The sequence below is a fragment of the Phaseolus vulgaris genome, chromosome 8 (genome assembly GCF_051622355.1).
Source record: "Phaseolus vulgaris cultivar YP4 chromosome 8, ASM5162235v1, whole genome shotgun sequence".
Lineage (NCBI taxonomy): Eukaryota > Viridiplantae > Streptophyta > Magnoliopsida > Fabales > Fabaceae > Phaseolus > Phaseolus vulgaris.
Genome location: NC_143505.1, coordinates 57086173 through 57109067, shown reverse-complemented (window position 1 = coordinate 57109067; position 22895 = coordinate 57086173). Strand labels below are relative to the sequence as shown.

The following is a 22895-nucleotide window of genomic DNA, read 5'->3' as shown; positions in this document are numbered from 1 at the left end:
GCATAGTTTTGTTAGTTTTGTTGTCAGGTTTCTTATAAGTTGTTGTTGTAAGAGGGTAAGTTCTCTTTTGTTTGTTTTTTCTTTCTTTTCATAGCCCATTTTTAATGGGTTTGTATAAGGGTTGGGACACCCCTAAAGTGTCTCTTTAATTTTTTAATTCTTTGCTGAAAAAAAAAAACCTACAACTTCATATGCTCTTGTGTAATTACACGATCATCACAAATTAAAGAAAGCGAACACAAACAAAGAACAGGGTAAGCTGGCAATATAAAAATTTCTATAAAATTTCAATCTCAATTTAATGAAAATATTTCATCAAGTCTCATACAATTTCTCAAATCATCAAGTGTCTATTAAAAAATCATATCCATCTTTCATATATCAGACTTCTACTAACTCAACACATACACACTTGACTCTACTTCCGGAAGACTCGTGCGTTGACTTAGACTAAGAGATATGCACCTGTCATACCATATCACTATGAAATCCACACAGCTATGCGCATAAAATAATCTCAATATCATCTCTCCTATTATGACATGGTTAATTCATATAACAGGTCAAGTTAGTTATCTTTCAAACAACTTACATATTCATACGAACCTCATTTGACTCTCACCACCTGAATAACTTCATCTATATGATTCCATTATCTTAAGAGAGTCTGGATATCTCCTTCTATACGAATCCCTAGTCAATGCACATTCTAAACAATCTTAACACAGTATTTTCTTACCTGAAAATACTACGTCTTGACAAAATTTCATATTTTGAACCTCAAAATATCCAACATCAAACAAATAAATCATACCAAATTTTATAATTTTCAAAACACACAACAATTAAGTTACTAATCATATAAATGTCTAATTAAATAAATTTTCAATTAAATATACACGAAATAAAAGTTTAAATAATTTCTAAGTAAAGCTATACGGAATTTAATAAACCATCCTTTTAAAAGAAAGAATTTTTTTTTTTTTAGAGATTCTAGCTTGATCGAGAATTTCTCGCTAGCGAAAATCAAGCCGAGAGCACCCAAACTTTCATCCCAAATCTCGTTTGAGTGAGAATTAAGCTGAGAGCACCCAAATTTTCATCCCATGTCTCGCTTGAGCGAGAATTATCTCGCTTGAGCAAGATATGCAGAAAAATTCTGCATAAACATGTTATACTTGTTAAATTCTAAACAAACATTCCATTTAATTGATAAATTTCTAAATCTACAATTTACATTAACAGTTCCTGCTCAAAATTATACAAGCACTTTCATTAAGTCATTGAACCAGTATATCAATCTACACATATATGTGATTTCTAAATCAAAATCACTTAAAATCAAACAACCAATTCTCATCAAATATTTCATAAACTCATTTAATTCCAAACTCATATACATTCTACAACATCTACTATATCTACCATTTCACACTTCAATTTCACTCAATTTCCAAATCGATTCAAAACAAGAAATCCTGCAAACCAAAAGTTTACTGATGACCACGTCACCCCACATCCAGATCTTCTAGTCTAGTGTTCTATTGAAAATTTAAACTAATTTTTCTTACCTTTACTTGAGCATATGCTCACTAAAAGTCTCAAGTCTACCAAAAGCTTCAAGAGTAGCTTAACCTGCCCCCACATAGTCCTGATTAAAATTTAACTATACCACTAGAACTCTGACCTAACAAAGACTAATCCTAAAGCAAAAATGGTCATATGTGTAAACTTAGATCGAGACAAATCTACAAGTTCAAAATTTAACTCAAAGAGAAGAGTAAAAAATGAACTTACTCTATCAGACATTCTGATCAGGCAGTCTTGTAGTCCTCGTTGTCAGGAGTCTAATGGTAGACTCTGATCGTCAAACTGATGAGTAAGGAAGTTAGAATCTTAGAGAGAAGGGAGAGAAAAGGAAAGGAAACTTCTAGAGAGATGGTGGTTCTTTTGAAAGGAAACCTGAATAACTGAATTTTCTATTTATATGTCATTTTCATTTTAATAATAAAATATTCAAGATTCATTTAAAATATATCACTTTTACTCCAAAGTAATTTTCTAGATCCTTACATTCTCCCCAACAAGAAAAATTTTCGTCCCCAAAAATTGACTTACCAAGATAGGGATAGGTTTCCCTAATGGTTTCTTCTAATTCCCAAGTGGAATCACCAGATCTATCATCCCACACCACCTTCACCATATTGATGGTCTTGCCTCTGAGTTGTTTACTCTGTTGATCTTCAATCCTATATGGTTTTGCTTCAAAAGACAAGTTATCCTTGATTTGCACATTATCCACTTCCAACATGTGACCAGGGTCTGAGATATACTTTCTTAGCTGTGATACATGAAAGACATTATGCAAGTTTTCTAATTGGGGAAGAGCAATCTCATAAGCCACTGGACCTATCTTCTTTAAGATTTGATAACTTCATTGATTTGATAGCTCGTCCTACACCCTTGGTTGGTGACACTCTCATGAACACATGGTCTATAGTGTCAAACTCCAAAGGTTTTCTCCTTTTATATGCACAGGATTTCTACCTACTTTGAGAAGCTTTCATTCTATCTTGTATCTGTTTCACCTTCTCAGTGATCTATTGAATTAACTCTGGCCTAACCAAAATTGTTGCACCATCCTGATACCAACATAAAGGAGTTATGCACTTCCGCTCATACAGAGCTTCATATGGTGTCATCCGAATATTGGAATGATAACTATTATTATAAGTGAACTCCATTATATGCAACATCTCATCCCAACTTCCTAGATGATCCAAGATACATATCCTCAACATATCTTCTAAGTACTGGATCGTTCTCTCAGACTGCCAAAACCGTGAAGTAAACATGGGATCTCTATCCGAAACAATACTGGAAGGCACTTCATACAATCTTACAATTTCTCTGATGTATAACTGTGCCAACTTGGCCATAGATATCCTCAAATTAACTGGAAGAAAGTGAGCACTCTTTGTCAATCAATGAACAATTACCCAGACTGCATCATGACCCCTTACTGATGTAGGAAAATGAGTAGCAAAATCCATAACAATGCTATCCCATTTCCACTCAGGAATATCCAACTACTGCAACAATCCACCAGGTCTTTGATGCTCTACCTTTGCTTTCTGACATGTCAAGCATGCAACAACATACTAAGCTATTTCTTTCTTCGTGCCTGACCACCAAAAGGACTCCTTCAAATCTTGGTACATCTTATTCATACCGGGATATAGACTAAGATGACTTTTATGACCCTCTTGAGCTCTTCATTTGCAGGTATGCAAATTCTGCTATTAAATCTCAAGATCCCATCTTCTCCCATCACAAAGTCATCTAAGAAGATGGAGTATCATGTGATCGATTTTCGTATTTCAGGACATGTGGCCTATTCAGAGTCACTAAAGCCTCGAAGTTGAAGAGTACTAGTGTGAGGTAGATAGATGCCATCAACAGGATTGCCTTTGAGATAATGTAGAAGTCGAGAGACAGCTTGCTGGTGGAGTGTAGTAGGAGCACATATGAATTGGCTGAGGTTGTTGGCTAAAAAGGCAATGTTAGGTCGAGTGTTGGTTAAGTAGATGAGTCTTCCAATTAGTCTTCTGTATATAGAAGTGTCTTATTATTCTTTTATCTTTCTAATTTTACATTATTTTTCTGTGATAACAACCTTTCGTTCTCTCAATATTTTTCATAAAAGTACAATACTATTGACAACTGTACCTGTCGAAAACAAATGGAGGCCTTAGCATCCAGTTAGTGTCGATCAATATGACTAAATTCATTAAGCCCAAGAGAAGGTTAACTACACCAAACAGTGATTAACCATTAGGTAATACACTCTCAATTATGATCCAAAATCCTAATTTAGCCCAGAAACAGGGCCCAAAATCATATAAATAGTCACAAGTTTCGGAAAAAAGGTACGTCGTCATCACGCCTTAATCACACCGAATATTAAAATCTCACTTGAGTGTCGGAGTACCTCTGGATTAGGAGTTAGCAAAAGGAGGGGAGGATAGCGAAGGAATAGGAGGGAGGTGTTCAGTGAAACAAAGAGGCAAAAGAAGACCGACCAACTATGATGGAGATAATAGTTATCTCAGTTCTAACCCATACAAGAGCAACAATATAAAAGAAAAAGGCTCCTCTCACTGAGCTTATTTGCATTCATTTCTTCATAAAGTTACAAACATCATTCAACTTTGATTTCAAATTATTCCATCTTATTTGACGCACTTAGAATCGATCAACTTGCTACAGCCCCATACACTACAATTGGGCTTCTAACTTGGTGGTTTCCATCATCCCAAATCAAAGAAGCAGAGAGTATTTCCACATTAATTCTCCCTTGAATTATGACATAAAATGACTTTTTCTGCCCTATAGATGTGAAGGAAAGAGTATTGGGTTTCACTTGAATATTTAACAAAGATGGAGCAATTACTCTGGCTTTATATGTAGATGTTGTAGATCCCACATTTGTAACTGTTCTTCGATAAGGACTACTAAAATATGAGTCATTTACATAAAGAGAAAATGAAGGGAGGTTTAATTCAAATACTGCTTTCTTGTTCGCTTGTCCTTTGCAACTACTATGATCTGCAGTTAGGACTCGAAGCTCTTTATCTGTAAACCCTTCACCACACAAAAACTTTATATAATCTGCTTCATTAATATCATATACTAGACCAGGATTTGGTGCCTTAACAGGATTAATAAGCCCAGCTCCATATGCAAATTCAGCTTCAGGATTAAGAGTACGACTCATTGGAGTAGCTATCAATAGAGTGAAAAAAAGATGGTCAATTTGGCTGACTAATGATAAAGAAAATCATACTCTTTATGTGTAATTGCTTACATACGCACACTTTTATCTTAGAGGAACTAGGTGATTATAACTTATTTATTTTTTAAAACACACTCTCGAGAGCACATATTAGTAGTAGTAACTTAGCAAAGTATTAATTACCAGTGGTCATCAATGCAGACTTGATCATGGCAGGAGACCAATTGGGGTGAAATGATTTGATATATGCAGCTGTTGCAGTAGCATGAGGGCATGCCATTGAAGTGCCTGAGATTACATTATATTTTACTTTTCTTTTGTCACCTTTGACACTTGAAATTGGGTCAATTGGAGACCATGCAGCTATAACTTCAACTCCAGGAGCAGCAATGTCAGGCTACAATATCAGTAAAATTAATATTGAAAATGGTATCTTGATTATATAGCATACAATATGTAAGGTTACCTTTAAAGTATTTGGTGTGATTGGATTTGGACCTCTTGAGGAGAATGAAGCTATGGAAGGGATTAGTCCATCGTTTACTTCTTCACTCTTAAATATTGTGGCTGTTGCATTTCTAGTAATTGGTAGAACAATAGATGAGAAAAGGTTGAATTTAATATCATTAGATTTCACACTTTTCATTATCACATATATTTTACACCTTTAACAACTAAAGTGACTCCAGTGGATAACTCATGAACTTATTTTGTTGAATTATCTAAAACTTTGAATGTAGTGAATTTTTTACCCCAATTTAGAAATAAAAAGATATATATTTGTGTGATATTGAAGAAGAACCCACAAGTTATTTCAACTAAGATATTTGATTATTTGATCATTTTTTTATTTAGCATTAAATCTATTATTAGCATTTTGAAAATAATAAAGGTGAACACAAAAGTCTCATTTATAAAGATACACAGGATTAAATAAATTTTTAAGATACTTAAAATTGATTCAGATAGAAATGGACACCTTTTAACTTTTTTTAGTCTATACTTATACTTATACTTAGTATTTAATGAATACATAAAAATAAAATGTTTGGCTTAATCCCAAATTTTATATCCGTGAGAATTATTCGAGAGAGTTTGAGAGTTATAAATTAATTTCTCCTCCTTTATTGTTAATATTCTAATTTGTAATATTTTCTCCCACATTAGTAAAAGTGGGTTGTTTCAGCTGTGTCGGAGATTAAGTTAAATTGGCGGAACTCCGTTAACTAGTTTTTGGTGTGTTTTTTCGTCTTTATCTCTTTTATTATTCTGTTCTATTTATTAGTATTATGCTGCTTTCTCTTTTGTTATAGTATTCAATATTATATGTCGGATAACTCTCTTAGTGTTTTATTTTAGTGAAAAATTACCCGTTTTTTTCAACATAAAATTGATCTTAACTATAATTTTTACTATTAATACATAATCATCAAGATATTTATTTATAATATCTAGAAAATTAAAAGGTTATTTAATTCAAATACATACAAAAATGCACTATTATAGTACAAATATTTTATATATATCACTTTGGATAATATATATATATATATATATATATATGTATATTACTATTTTTCTCTTAATATTGGGAGGTGCAGTTCGTAATTATGGTGCCTGTATAAACACACATACCTGTTTGAAGTTAAATAAGAATGTATGAGTCTTAGATCCCACAGAGTAACCTCCAAAGCAGGCAACGCGTATGCTCCGGGCAAATCTTTAGGGTAATTATTTCCAAATATAACACCAACTGCCCCAGATAAAAACCCTGCATCTTCAGCACCCTGAATGCTTTCACACAGAACAATCTTTCCCTGCACTGAATGTTTATCCAAAGAGTCCTTTTCACAATACCTGACCAATTAATAACGTATCAAATTGAAATCCAATTTTTTTCTGATTTCCTTAAAGAAAACAACAGACTGTCTTAGAATTCATTTTCTGATACCTGGATGTGGAGCTGTTATGTCCACCAGCAGTGTTAGGTATATCTCCACCATATACAAGTGGATAAAGTTTTCTCTTAAGATCAAATGTGTTGATTGAGACCCCCTGCACACATATAAATACTCACACTCATCAGTAAAACTAAGCCTTTATTTGAATATTTCAAGTTAAGATCAATTCCGTTGAAGTTATAATGGAGAATTTACAGAAATGATACCTCATAAATCGCCCCATTGCCCAACTTCACCTTGGTGACAATCTTTCTGTCGAAAGTGCTAGCAGCTACAGAAAGTAACCATGGTGCATAATTTGTCATTGAGTAAAGATTTGGACCCAAATTGTTGGCAGAATTTGAGGTTAGTATCCCCTTCTTCATTGCATGAAAACTTCCTATATTATTTGAATCTTGAAAATACGGAACATGGACTATATTTCCGAGTCCAGTTGAAATAGAAATGACGTCTACTCCATCACTAATAGCTTCATCAAAGGCTGCAAGGGTGTCAGCATCGCCACAATTTCCTGTCTTCCAGCATACTTTGTACACTGCAATTCGGGCAGATGGAACTCCTCCACGGGCAGTCCCTGAGGCTAAACCAAATAGACTTACTGAGTTAACCGAGTTTCCAGCAACTGTGGATGCACAATGTGATCCATGACCTTCTCCATCTCTTGGGGATAATATATCATCTTTGGCAAACTCACGCTTCAGATTAAAGTACTTTGCGCCAATTATTTTGCTGCATCAAAGTATTGACTGACTTAATAAAGAATCTACTTTTTTACAAAGTGAGCATCCAATTGCTTTACCCCGGAATATTCTAGTCAGAATATATGACATTGCCGTGAAAAGTGATGTTACAAAAATATGTCAAACTTGACTCTAGTTCATTTTTTAGTCTATCAAACCATATACAAGATAAATTAGACCTATCAAAAATTAAACAGAAAATAAACATCTAAATAGGTTAATAGCTTAACCCAAGTTTTCAAATAATTTAAACTAGACCTGAAAATTGTATTACAAGTAATAGATTAGACTGAATTTTAAAAAATATATATGTTAGATCTATTTAAACTTGTATTGTCTAACTTTTTTTTATCCAAGTAACATATGACTTGCTCAAATAAAAGAGTAATGATTAAAGTACACCTTATCTGAGTGTATATATATATATATATATATATATATATATATATATATATTTTTCAGTTAAGTCTGCTTCTGGTTTTTTAAGAGAAGGAAATGAGGAAGACTCGAGAAGGTACAAGTTCTTCTGGGGTATTAAGGCGCTTCCCTCAACTCACATCACAGCTTGGAGAGTGATTGAAAACAAGGTTGCTTACAAGGTAAATCTGGAGAGAGGAGATACAGGGGTCGAGAGCAATTTGTGTTGTTTGTGAAGGATGTTAGAGGAGTCAATAAATCATTTGTTCTTCGGTTGCAGAGTTGCTTGGATAATTTGGAACCTATGTTACGATTGGTTAGGTGTGAACTCAGTTGACTCTACGGATCCTGTGTCTCATTTTGAACAGTTTAAGATTCTAGACTCTTCTACTTCAGTTAATCTTATCATGGGTAACATGTGGATCGCGTTGGTTAGCAAGATTTGGAGACATAAGAATAATTGTTTATTTAAAGGTGGAGTGATTGATCATATTGAAGTTTTCTCTTTGACAGAGGTTAAGGTTTGGTCCTTGATCTCATCAAAGATACCGTGAGCTAATTTCTCATTCTCTGACTGGTGTCTAAAACCTTCCGTATGTATGCAGTCAATTTAATATCTTTATAAGAGTTGCTCATTTTTATTATTTTTCTGTTTAATTGATAGAGCTGGGTAGACATCAAGAGATAATATTGGTTGATAAGTGGACAAAAAGGTATTTTTTGAAATTCAATTTTTGTAAAAAGGGTTAAATCATCTTTAAAGTGGACTCATTTAATTTCATTCCTATTTGTTGATAAAAAAAATAGAGAGAGGTTGGAAGAAAAAATAAATATGAAAGTAATATATAAAGAAAAGAGAGATAAATATAGTAGAAAATGAGAAAAGGAAAAAAAGCAAGTCTATAAAATAAATGATTACTTGTTGCAGGTGAAGTTATGACATGATCCTTTCCATTTGGTTGGTGGAGGACCAAATCCTTTGTCGCTGAAGCTCTCAGACTCGGGCCAAATACCAGTGTCTATTACTCCCACAATTATGTCACTCTCTGTGGTTTCTCTATTAGTATTCTGCGGAAGCCCTAAGAAGTTCCACGACCTTGTTGTGCGAGGAACATTCTTGCCGTTTGGGAAAACAGAGACAACGCTCTCCATTTCTGTTGCAATCCAAAGTAACACTGTGTTTTACCTTTCATGAACATAATATTAATCATGAATTACAGAGGCATTGAAATGAGAATAGCACCTGCCATTCTTTTAGCCTCCTCTTCTGTTAACTTCATGACGAATGCATTGAAGTTTTTGTAGCTGTGAAGTACAGCTTCTGTTTTGAAATCGCTGGAAGCAAGCAGGTTTGGACAGTTAACGAACAAAATCAATCTAACTCTATTCCATTATTTGCAGTGGAGTTTTTATTCAGTAAGAAAGATATTTTGAAGCATGAGTTATCATAAACAAGAATATATGTTGAACCTGCCAAGGACTTTTTGAGCCATGGTGGTATGAAGAGAAGGTATGGAAGTGAGGTCTGTGTCCTTGGGATGATCACCCATGTAGACAATGTAAGTCTGTGTTGAGAAAAATTATATATTAATTAAATTAAAAGAATAATTGAAATCTAAAAATAAAGTAGATAGATACTAAAAATAAGGAGGGAGATGCAAGATTTAAGATATAAGTAGGTATTTGCCTTCCTATCATTGTTGGAATGTGCATGTTTAACTGTGGCAATGCAGAGAAGAATGAAAAGAAGGCATGGCCTTAAAGAGATCATATTTGATACTCCAATGGGATATGAAATACCTAGCAGAATTTGAAGGGGCTAAATTAAGAGTGTGCATAGCAAGTTCCAGCAAAGAGTATTTATAGTAGAAGAGTAGAATTTGGCTCATTGCTACTTTCACAAATCCAATAACACTGGTAGTACTTCACTAGAGTGTTCATAATTTTGACACCACTAAAAATACAAAAGATATTCACACCACTAAAAAGATAAAATAGTTATTTATAATAATAAATTGACATGGATGTGATCGTTTAATAAATTTCTTTAAAACTTTTAAAAATATCATTTTTTACGACTTTTCAAAGAAATGCTTTTGGACTATAAAAAATTCTTTATGTTCAATCATAATATTTAATACAAAATGTTTTTTACAGTATAATATCACATAAAATGGGTCACTGAACGAATCTTTCTTTTTGGTAAAAGAAATCATAAATATAGGGTAAAGGAGAATTTAACTGTAGTTCATAATCCATGACAACTTCTGATAGTCGTTAAAAAAAAAGTGGAATAATCTTGCATGTTCTTAAACAAATTATTTTTCTTTCAGACAAAGCTACACACCATGTAAAAAAATGCCCAGGTACTTTTGCTTTTGGACAAAAAAAAAGTTCAAACTTTAGTTAGCTAATCTTATCTGTAAAATTTATTGTTTGTTTCTATTTCAAATAAAGTAATAATATATGCGAAATTAATATTAATTATATAAAATTAAATCTTTATTATTCAAATTTAAATATTATTATTACACTATATTTTTATAAAATAATTGTCGGGAACTTCATTTCTCACTGAAAGTATATCATTGAATAGAAAGAATGAAAGATACAAATGATCAGCTTTGACTGTTTCTTACACATTAATTACAACCATTGAAAAATAAATTAATTGAATTTAATAAAAATTAACAATATTCCAAAATGGATTAACTATTAGACCTTTTATTTATTTAAAATTACGTAACTAGAAAATATTGATATAAAATTGATAATGAAATAATTTCAATCTTTTAAGAACTTTTGTCTTTTAATCTTATAAAATTGCTAATGAAAGCAACATTTTAATATAAATCTCATAAATATACCATTCTTGAAAATAAGATAATCTTTTATATAAATAATTTTATTTAATTTTAAATATTTTTTTATTAGACTTATTTTAAAATATTAGTTTGATTGATAAAAAAAATATCATAATTTCTTTCATTAAATATATTTGAAGTCTTGAGAACAAAATTTATAGATTTATTGAAAACGTTATTTATAATTTGATTTCTATATTTAGACTTTTTTTTAATACGGTGTCATAATTTTCAAAATTATTAGTTTAGTTTCATCTTATATATAAAAAATGATAAAAAAATAAACAATGTGACTCTTCGGATAAATTCATGTTAGGTGTTATTCAGAGTGAGATAAAATAACTATTATCGTACGCACAATATTCTACATGTGAGTTATTTTTCTTCACATCACTTGGACACAATTTTCTGGCATTCAAGAAACTATTTGTTTTTTATTGACACGTGTTTTGAACATGAATCTCGAGGGAAAAGTGGTTGTTCATTCAAGAGGCAGAAATTGACAGAGTTGGAAAGAGTCACTAAGGTTTGAGATTATCACATAAATCTTAAATTTTATCTTATAAAATAATTAAATAAAATTGAGTTAGATTTAGAATTTATTAATTAATATAATATTAAATTTATTTAAAATTTATCTTAATGAAAATTTATCATCATCGGATCAACATCAAATTATATAATTTTAAATATAAATGGACAGATATTAGTAAGATTATAATAAATACTACATCAACTAAAAATAAAATATGTTTACAAATCTTCTTTTATAAATTTTATTTTATAAAATCAAATGAGATTTTAAAATTCATTAATAAATAAAAAAACTCTTTTCTAATTAAATTAGACTTAGTCAGAGAGTATGACTAAGTGTGAGAGTATAGCATGGGAAAAGAAAGACCACATAATGTACAATGTCTCATTCTAGTGTTATCCTGTCACATCATCACAGGTTAACTTGAATTTAATGAGAAAAAACATATTACATGATTTTAAATATGAAACTATATTAAGAAAAATTCAAATATAAAAAAATAATTAACATTCCATAAATAATTATACAAAACTTTGTAGTGGGACTAGCTGGACTTTTTTATAGCAGCCAAAACAGAAAAAGATGATTGCACAGAGACTACGTCAGATAGATTAGCAAAATGTTACATAAGATGGGATAAGAATACAAAAAATAATACATTATTTCTTTATTCAACTTGTTGAAGATTCAAGGTCAAATAAAATTGTGATTCATCATATCTCTGTTTAAAGTGAAACTTCATCACAATTTAAATATATATATATATATGTAAATACTTTTAAACTTCTAAATTTGAGATAATTGTTTTAATTTTAAGTTTTCATCACAATTAAAAAATTATTTTAGAACTGTCACTCAAACACCATTAGAGAATTCATTAATTTAAGGAAACTTAATAAAGCTATTTTTAAATTAGAATATCAAAATAAATTTATATCACATTTAATAGACTAAAAACTAAATTTATTTCATTAAAAAGATAGCCAATATTTTATTCATAAATTTTAAATATTATATAAATTTTAAAATAAGTAAGGGTATCGAGAAAAAAATAAAGATAACGTGAAGAAGTGGATTTTACTATCAACTCGTGCGTGGAACTATGTGAAAAAGTGAACTTTAAGTCTAACTCAATCCCATAAAACCGACTCATAAGATTGAGGTTTGCACTCACTTATATACAATGAAAGACTCTAATATCTAGTCGATATGGGATCTCCACCAAATAATCTATATAGAAAAGATAAAAATTGAAATAGTGATTCTTCTCTATTCTTCTTCCAACCATATCATAGCATACCATAATTTTGTTGCTTCTCATCTTAATAAAATATTATATATATATATATATGTAATTCTTTCAATTTTTACTATTTAAAAAATATATAAATAAAGGGAATTTATATCTTATTAAATTTAATTATTTTTAACTATCAGATAAAATTTATTCAAATTAATTTATTATTAGAAATTATTATCTCTATTTTTCTCTCTTTCAGGTTCTTATGCAGTAGAAATGTTGTTGGTTTAGATTTTAGTGTTAGAACTTATACTAGAAATTTGATAGGATTTACCATAACTGTATTTGATATGAAGAGAATAGATGAAGTTACAACTATCAGTAAAGATTCCAGCATATTAGAATTTTTTTTTTTTAACTTAATGGTTAAAATATTGTATTTACTTTTCCTGAATTATATTTTTAATAAAAGGATATTCATCTTTCCTATAATATTAAATTGCATAATCTCTTCCATGTTTTTAAGAGATCCTTCCTTATATTTTAATAACCTAACATTCATATTTTTTTAATTTTTTATTAAAAGTATTTTTAATTTGTATTTAGAACTTTAATTTTAATTTTCATAATATGTTATTTTTTAGTCAATATGATTTTTTTAAATAAGATAAAAAATAATTATCACTTTATTAAAAATATAAAGGAGATAAATATTAATTCCTAAAAGTAGAAAGGGATGTGAATGTTTATTTAACAGATAGAAAATATGCTAATGTTATTTTATTAGAAAAAAGATTAATGTGTTTTTTAGTGTTCAATACCATTATATAGACATGTTTTTGGATATTTCACCAAAAATGGTGTAGTTTTTTTTCACATTTAATTGCAAAAAATTACAGAAATGGGCAGCATCAATTGCAACTTCATTTCCAAAAAATCTCATTGTACTAAAAAAAATTTATGTAATCATGTGAACATAAAATGTGTAGGCGTGTTTTGAGGAATAAAACATTATTTATGAGAAAATCAATTGTTGTTGCAGGTTTTGTAATTAAAATTATAATAGTGTGAGAAATTTTTTAATTTTGTGTCTAGTTGCAATTAAAGCTACCCATTTGTATTTTTTTCTGTACCATAAAAAAAACTGCACCATTTGTGAAATATCCTATGTTTCTCTATTGTAATGCTCAAATTTGTACTGTTCAATGCATCTACCTCACTTTTTCCTTCTTCTATTTTTTCAAGTGGGAACATTCTTCCAAAAACATAAATTGTGATATTCATCCGATGTATATTGAAATTTTTTAAATTATCTTCAATTCAAAATTAAAAATATGAAATTAATAAAATACAATTTCATTATAAAATTGGAAAATCAAAATTTTGTATATATTAGTTATAGTATGTATTTTATATAAGAAATTAAAAATATGAAACATGAAAATCACACACAAAAATTATTTTTACCATATAATTTTTTTAATATTATTCTTATAAAATTATAAATATTTTATATTACATGTAATTTAAAAATTATATTATTTGAATACCAGAAAAAATAAATACATATGTGTGGAAGCGGATGGAATTGTATAAATGATATAAAACGTGTTTTACACTCGTTGATTAAATTAAAGTTCAGGACACAATTATAACAATGATGGTTAACGAAATATTTTAAATAAGTATTATAAAATGAATTTTTCTTTTTTAGCAATGAATGATGAGTGAATGTAAAAATGTTGAATATGACAATTTCTTTTTATAAAAAAATTTAATGTTAGGCATCACTATGCTACTTGACATCTCAGCTAGGCTGACATTTTAAGTAACAACAATCATTTGTCATCACATAAAAAAAAGTATTATTAATATATATATATATATAAATATGGAGGACTAGACCAAAACTCATATGTTAACAAAAACGATACATAACTAGACTATATCAATGAAAGGATTCTCTATGAATAAATCTTAAATTAGTCAATTTATCAGCACACACATTAGTTTCACAAAAAATATGATTAACTCTAAACCTGATTTTTCTACAATAATTAAGAAAAGTATTTCATTGATTACGAAACATCTAAGGAATATTTGTCCTAGCAGTAAATGCAACACAAACCAAGACAGAGTCACGTTCCAGCCAGACATTAGTAAGATACAACTTTTGAGCTTCCTCCAAAGCATATATAACTCCATAAAATTCAGCAACCAAAGCAGTCTGAACGTCAAGAAACGCAGAGAAAGCTCCAATAAACTTCTTCATACTCCCACGAAAAATACTTCCACAAGCGACAAGACATGGATAACCCCTAGCAGCCCCATTATTGTTAATTTTAACTCAGCCTGGTGAAGGAAACTTCCATCTAACGAGAAGAGGACATAGAACTTTATCGGTACGAGTGTTAATAGCAAAAAACTTGAACACATTGAAATCGAACATATCATTCTTCATTGAAACTTTAGGCGAATTACCCACTAGACAAGTTAAATCTTTAATAACCAAAATAGCCCTAGAAACATTAATCTTATCCTGAAAACGAGCTTATCATCTAAATAGAAAAAATTATCACAACTAGCTTAACTAATTTAACCAACGGACTATCACCACTCCTACTAAAAAGAAAGAAGATCATCCTTATTAGAGAAATCATAAGTAGGAAAAATATGTCGAACTCAACTCCAAATACGCAAAGCATTATCACATTAAAAAAATAAATGTCAAAAAGATAGATATTGTCAAAGTGACTTTTTTTTCTTCTTCAAACTTGTTCTTATTAATTATTTCTTTAAAAGCAAAAATCTAAATCATTTTATCTATTTTATTTTAAATATATTTTTTATTGTTCCGTCTATTTCCAAACTTAACTATTATCATGTTTCCTAAGAAAGTTTGTTTGTATTTTAAATGTTAAAAGCTAAATATTTGTGTCTTATAAAGTTGTATATTATACTTTTAGTATTATTTAAGTTTTTCTATTACTGATATTATAAAAATTAGTTTGACAGTAACTCATAAACTGAAAATTAATTATGTATTTAAAATATAGAAAATAATACAGTTTCTTTTATTAATTCTTTAAATAAAAGGAGTCTTTTTCATCGACTAAAACAAATAAAACCATTGGCTACTTAGTCATGTTTTATATACATGTGACCACAAACATACGAGAGTGCAACATGTTTGTCTTCTTCTTCTTTTTCTTTTGTTAGATTGTCTGATACTGTATATGAACTAAAATGACCTACAAGCAATACAAATGAGACAAGTGAAGTGGCATCAGCACTTGATGATAAAGATGAAAAATAATTTGAATAATCAACACAAACATGAAAATTTTGAAAAATGATTTGAGCAATAATCAATATTAATAAGTATAAGTAGAAAGAAACCAAATTATTATTTAATATAGATTACATAAATAAAAATAATAAACTGGATTGATAAAAATAATATATAATATATAAATGAAATAAATATCATTTTACAAATTTTGTAAGGATAAATTATATTTAAACTCACTTCTTAATATATTATTTGTAACATCCCTAAATTTTATCCATATATAATAAAATAAAAAGCAAAACAAACACTTTCTACTTAACATATGAATATATACAACTATCTCATGATTGTATCTCAGAGAAATAAATATCCCTCTTCATAGGGATTTTAATATATACATGAACAAATTTAAAACAAAACATGTCTTCCTCTGACGGCTCACTAATGAACTCTATTATCTACAACCTCATCTTATGCGAAGCAAATGTGCAGAATATTAGGTGCATTAAGGCGATTTTAAGATGTTTTGAATTAAGCTCGGGCCTTAGGGTAAACTTTTTTAAGAGTAAGATAGGCGCAATTGGAGTAGATAGTTATGAGGTGAAAATGTATTCAGAAATACTTCATTGCAGCATAATGGAGATACCTTTCTCATACTTAGGTTTAACTATAGGAGGTAATCCATCTAGGTGTTCTTTTTGGGAGCCTGTGGTATCGAAGATAAGGAAGAGATAGTCAGTATGGAAGAGGAGGAACTTGTCATTCGTAGGAAGAGTGTGCCTTATAAAATCTGTTATCAACGTTATACCACTATTTTACCTATCCTTTTTTAGAGCACCAATTGGAGTGTGTAAGGAGATTACTAAATTACAGAGAAAGTTCCTGTGGGGGTGGGGATCAGAAGGGAGGAAAATTGCTTGGATTAGTTGGGATAATATCTGTAAAGCGAAAGAGGAGGGAGGTCTTGGTTAGGAGTATCGAGTTGTTCAATAAGGCACTCTTGGCAAAATGGCTATGGAAACTGGGTTCCTCTGAATATGGTCTTTGGAAGGAGATCTTAGAATCTAAGTATGGTTTGAGACGGTTGTCAAACTCATACGTACCGAAACAAAACAAGTTTACATCTAGATGGTGGTTAGATTTATTCAAAGTTAGTTTTTCAGACCAAGGTGTTAATTGGTTTAATCAGAATATGGCTTGGGAAGTTGGATCAGGGGAGAAGGTTAAATTCTGGGAAGACGAGTGGCTAAACATTGGGCAACTCAGAGTAAAATACGAAAGAATATACAATAACTCTGAGCTTAAAGACAAACCTATTGATAATTTTGGCAGTTGGAACGCAGATGGGTGGGAGTGGAATTTCAGTTGGAGAAGAGATTGGTTTGAATGGGAAAAGACTTTTGTAGAGGAGTTCCTGTCAATAATATCACATGTGTCACTACAACCTGACAAAGAGGATTCAAGGACTTGGAACGATCCTCCATCTTTTACCTTTTCAGTAAAATATGCTTATAATAAGCTAGTTAACCAAGGGTTTGGGGGAGTATCAGTATTTGGTTATCTATGGAATTTAAAGGTTACGCCCTCAGCCATGTTTTACGTGTGGAGGGTCTTTTTGAATAGGATAGTGACAAAACAGAATCTGCACAAAAGGGGAGTGTCATTAGGTGATACTTTATGCGCTTCATGTGGAAGTGAAGAGGAGACCATTGCACACATCCTCCTCTCATGTAAGGTCTCAAGTAAAGTTTGGAACATGTGCTTTAGTTGGTTGGGAATCAGTTCAGTGAACCATAATGAATTGATTTATCATTTTGAACAATTCTCTTGTATGTGCTTTAACAAAGAAGGCAACAGGTTATGGAAAAGTCTTTGGGTCTCAATAGTATGGAGTATATGGAAGCATAGAAAAAAGGTTATCTTTAACCAAGCTAAGATAGATGCAGAGGAGATTTTTACCATGGCACAAGTACAATCTTGGATATGGATGAAACACAAAGAAAAGAAAGTTATCTTTTCCTTCTCTGATTGGATCTTATCACCATTAACCTGTGTTAATATGGTAACTAGGTAAGGGAATAAATGTTTTTTCTCATATGTTGATGCATGTATATCACAGGAACCATCTTAACCCTCTTTATATTCTGCATGATTGGTTGGGTGCTGTTATAAATAAGGCATAATTTTCTTAAGAGCAAGGTAATGTGGTAGTTTTTGCTTCTTTGAGTTAGTTTGAGAGGTGGAAAGGTTGAGCTATTGGTGCAGGTACAGCTGATGGGGAGCAATGTGTTAATATTTTAAAAGAGGAATGTAGAGTGAAAAGATGGTGGGCCGAAGAGGTTTTTATTTGAAGATGGTGATGCTCAAAATCCTTATGGAGCTAGAGGAAATCAAGGAAATTCTTGGTGTCTCACGCTTGGTACCTTTGCTGCTAGTATTGGTGTTTTTCAAATAGGTGTTATGATAGGTATTGGTTATTTTTGGAAGATTTGGATAATGTGTTCTGTTGGACAATGTATGTCTTGCTGCAATGGAATTTGTAGGACCTTACAACTGCTTCAATGGTAAAACTGAAAATCATATCTGAAACTTTCAATTTAAATGCCAGCATAGTTCAAATGTGGTATCTAGATAATGTTTCTACCTTTTTCAATTTCACGCCTGTTGATTGGTTGCTGCAACAATTAGAATTTTAATTGTTTAAGATCCAAGGGATTGATTTGTTTTGATTATCTAAGTTTTTGGTGAGGAGGGGTAGGTGTTTGTTTCTCTTTGGTGCAGGAAAATTGGAAGGACATTAGCTAAATAACATCAGATATTACTATCACGTTGTGGTGAATGAAAAGTGAATGTCTTCTATCTTTACCAATTTTGCTAGTAGGGACGTTTGTAGCATAGGGATATTTTAAATTAAATTGTCTGAGACCAACGGGTTGAAAATGTTTTTCAATGCATACGTTATCGGGAAGGTGTTTTCTTTTGATGCAGGTAAAAGGGAGGACAACAACTAATATCATAAGATATTAGAGTAGCATGAGGAGTGGAAGCGAGAAGATTGTTGATGGAAGCTGGGGCATAGGGAGAATAAGTTGTTATCAATTCTAATTGATGTCTCATGTGTGTGGTGTCCTGCTAAAGGAGCTAGATAATTGGGATGGCATTAGATGTTAGATGTTGGATTTTTGGAAACCAAATCTGGTTTGTGCAACAGTTGTAATGTCAGGTTGTAATAGTGGCTTTAGGGGTGTGCTTTTTATGTTGCTGTATGATTTTAAGGTTGTGGGGTTGCATAGTTTTGTTAGTTTTGTTGTCAGGTTTCTTATAAGTTGTTGTTGTAAGAGGGTAAGTTCTCTTTTGTTTGTTTTTTCTTTCTTTTCATAGCCCATTTTTAATGGGTTTGTATAAGGGTTGGGACACCCCTAAAGTGTCTCTTTAATTTTTTAATTCTTTGCTGAAAAAAAAAAACCTACAACTTCATATGCTCTTGTGTAATTACACGATCATCACAAATTAAAGAAAGCGAACACAAACAAAGAACAGGGTAAGCTGGCAATATAAAAATTTCTATAAAATTTCAATCTCAATTTAATGAAAATATTTCATCAAGTCTCATACAATTTCTCAAATCATCAAGTGTCTATTAAAAAATCATATCCATCTTTCATATATCAGACTTCTACTAACTCAACACATACACACTTGACTCTACTTCCGGAAGACTCGTGCGTTGACTTAGACTAAGAGATATGCACCTGTCATACCATATCACTATGAAATCCACACAGCTATGCGCATAAAATAATCTCAATATCATCTCTCCTATTATGACATGGTTAATTCATATAACAGGTCAAGTTAGTTATCTTTCAAACAACTTACATATTCATACGAACCTCATTTGACTCTCACCACCTGAATAACTTCATCTATATGATTCCATTATCTTAAGAGAGTCTGGATATCTCCTTCTATACGAATCCCTAGTCAATGCACATTCTAAACAATCTTAACACAGTATTTTCTTACCTGAAAATACTACGTCTTGACAAAATTTCATATTTTGAACCTCAAAATATCCAACATCAAACAAATAAATCATACCAAATTTTATAATTTTCAAAACACACAACAATTAAGTTACTAATCATATAAATGTCTAATTAAATAAATTTTCAATTAAATATACACGAAATAAAAGTTTAAATAATTTCTAAGTAAAGCTATACGGAATTTAATAAACCATCCTTTTAAAAGAAAGAATTTTTTTTTTTTTAGAGATTCTAGCTTGATCGAGAATTTCTCGCTAGCGAAAATCAAGCCGAGAGCACCCAAACTTTCATCCCAAATCTCGTTTGAGTGAGAATTAAGCTGAGAGCACCCAAATTTTCATCCCATGTCTCGCTTGAGCGAGAATTATCTCGCTTGAGCAAGATATGCAGAAAAATTCTGCATAAACATGTTATACTTGTTAAATTCTAAACAAACATTCCATTTAATTGATAAATTTCTAAATCTACAATTTACATTAACAGTTCCTGCTCAAAATTATACAAGCACTTTCATTAAGTCATTGAACCAGTATATCAATCTACACATATATGTGATTTCTAAATCAAAATCACTTAAAATCAAACAACCAATTCTCATCAAATATTTCATAAACTCATTTAATTCCAAACTCATATACATTCTACAACATCTACTATATCTACCATTTCACACTTCAATTTCACTCAATTTCCAAATCGATTCAAAACAAGAAATCCTGCAAACCAAAAGTTTACTGATGACCACGTCACCCCACATCCAGATCTTCTAGTCTAGTGTTCTATTGAAAATTTAAACTAATTTTTCTTACCTTTACTTGAGCATATGCTCACTAAAAGTCTCAAGTCTACCAAAAGCTTCAAGAGTAGCTTAACCTGCCCCCACATAGTCCTGATTAAAATTTAACTATACCACTAGAACTCTGACCTAACAAAGACTAATCCTAAAGCAAAAATGGTCATATGTGTAAACTTAGATCGAGACAAATCTACAAGTTCAAAATTTAACTCAAAGAGAAGAGTAAAAAATGAACTTACTCTATCAGACATTCTGATCAGGCAGTCTTGTAGTCCTCGTTGTCAGGAGTCTAATGGTAGACTCTGATCGTCAAACTGATGAGTAAGGAAGTTAGAATCTTAGAGAGAAGGGAGAGAAAAGGAAAGGAAACTTCTAGAGAGATGGTGGTTCTTTTGAAAGGAAACCTGAATAACTGAATTTTCTATTTATATGTCATTTTCATTTTAATAATAAAATATTCAAGATTCATTTAAAATATATCACTTTTACTCCAAAGTAATTTTCTAGATCCTTACATTCTCCCCAACAAGAAAAATTTTCGTCCCCAAAAATTGACTTACCAAGATAGGGATAGGTTTCCCTAATGGTTTCTTCTAATTCCCAAGTGGAATCACCAGATCTATCATCCCACACCACCTTCACCATATTGATGGTCTTGCCTCTGAGTTGTTTACTCTGTTGATCTTCAATCCTATATGGTTTTGCTTCAAAAGACAAGTTATCCTTGATTTGCACATTATCCACTTCCAACATGTGACCAGGGTCTGAGATATACTTTCTTAGCTGTGATACATGAAAGACATTATGCAAGTTTTCTAATTGGGGAAGAGCAATCTCATAAGCCACTGGACCTATCTTCTTTAAGATTTGATAACTTCATTGATTTGATAGCTCGTCCTACACCCTTGGTTGGTGACACTCTCATGAACACATGGTCTATAGTGTCAAACTCCAAAGGTTTTCTCCTTTTATATGCACAGGATTTCTACCTACTTTGAGAAGCTTTCATTCTATCTTGTATCTGTTTCACCTTCTCAGTGATCTATTGAATTAACTCTGGCCTAACCAAAATTGTTGCACCATCCTGATACCAACATAAAGGAGTTATGCACTTCCGCTCATACAGAGCTTCATATGGTGTCATCCGAATATTGGAATGATAACTATTATTATAAGTGAACTCCATTATATGCAACATCTCATCCCAACTTCCTAGATGATCCAAGATACATATCCTCAACATATCTTCTAAGTACTGGATCGTTCTCTCAGACTGCCAAAACCGTGAAGTAAACATGGGATCTCTATCCGAAACAATACTGGAAGGCACTTCATACAATCTTACAATTTCTCTGATGTATAACTGTGCCAACTTGGCCATAGATATCCTCAAATTAACTGGAAGAAAGTGAGCACTCTTTGTCAATCAATGAACAATTACCCAGACTGCATCATGACCCCTTACTGATGTAGGAAAATGAGTAGCAAAATCCATAACAATGCTATCCCATTTCCACTCAGGAATATCCAACTACTGCAACAATCCACCAGGTCTTTGATGCTCTACCTTTGCTTTCTGACATGTCAAGCATGCAACAACATACTAAGCTATTTCTTTCTTCGTGCCTGACCACCAAAAGGACTCCTTCAAATCTTGGTACATCTTATTCATACCGGGATATAGACTAAGATGACTTTTATGACCCTCTTGAGCTCTTCATTTGCAGGTATGCAAATTCTGCTATTAAATCTCAAGATCCCATCTTCTCCCATCACAAAGTCATCTAAGAAGATGGAGTATCATGTGATCGATTTTCGTATTTCAGGACATGTGGCCTATTCAGAGTCACTAAAGCCTCGAAGTTGAAGAGTACTAGTGTGAGGTAGATAGATGCCATCAACAGGATTGCCTTTGAGATAATGTAGAAGTCGAGAGACAGCTTGCTGGTGGAGTGTAGTAGGAGCACATATGAATTGGCTGAGGTTGTTGGCTAAAAAGGCAATGTTAGGTCGAGTGTTGGTTAAGTAGATGAGTCTTCCAATTAGTCTTCTGTATATAGAAGTGTCTTATTATTCTTTTATCTTTCTAATTTTACATTATTTTTCTGTGATAACAACCTTTCGTTCTCTCAATATTTTTCATAAAAGTACAATACTATTGACAACTGTACCTGTCGAAAACAAATGGAGGCCTTAGCATCCAGTT

At 31.3% G+C, this 22895-nt stretch overlaps 3 protein-coding genes across 3 annotated transcripts; all 3 read right to left on the bottom strand.

Moving 5' to 3' along the window:
• Positions 1–1674: 1674 nt before the first annotated feature.
• Positions 1675–2939, bottom strand: LOC150025677 (uncharacterized). The gene is made up of 3 exons (XM_090294167.1): positions 2625–2939; positions 2119–2341; positions 1675–1748 (listed from the first exon to the last, which is right to left on the bottom strand). The coding sequence occupies exons 1-3, from the start codon at positions 2937–2939 to the stop codon at positions 1675–1677; spliced, it is 612 nt and encodes a 203-aa protein (XP_090150293.1).
• Positions 2940–4138: 1199 nt separating this feature from the next.
• On the bottom strand, positions 4139–9746 carry LOC150025676 (cucumisin-like). Its single transcript, XM_090294534.1, has 10 exons — positions 9601–9746; positions 9384–9478; positions 9157–9248; positions 8833–9067; positions 6963–7485; positions 6747–6850; positions 6431–6652; positions 5262–5373; positions 4979–5192; positions 4139–4785 (listed from the first exon to the last, which is right to left on the bottom strand). The coding sequence occupies exons 1-10, from the start codon at positions 9682–9684 to the stop codon at positions 4256–4258; spliced, it is 2211 nt and encodes a 736-aa protein (XP_090150660.1). The 5' UTR covers positions 9685–9746; the 3' UTR covers positions 4139–4255.
• Positions 9747–20805: 11059 nt separating this feature from the next.
• LOC137825400 (uncharacterized) lies at positions 20806–22070 on the bottom strand. Its single transcript, XM_068631072.1, has 3 exons — positions 21756–22070; positions 21250–21472; positions 20806–20879 (listed from the first exon to the last, which is right to left on the bottom strand). Exons 1-3 carry the CDS (start codon positions 22068–22070, stop codon positions 20806–20808), a joined length of 612 nt encoding a protein of 203 aa, XP_068487173.1.
• Positions 22071–22895: the final 825 nt, after the last annotated feature.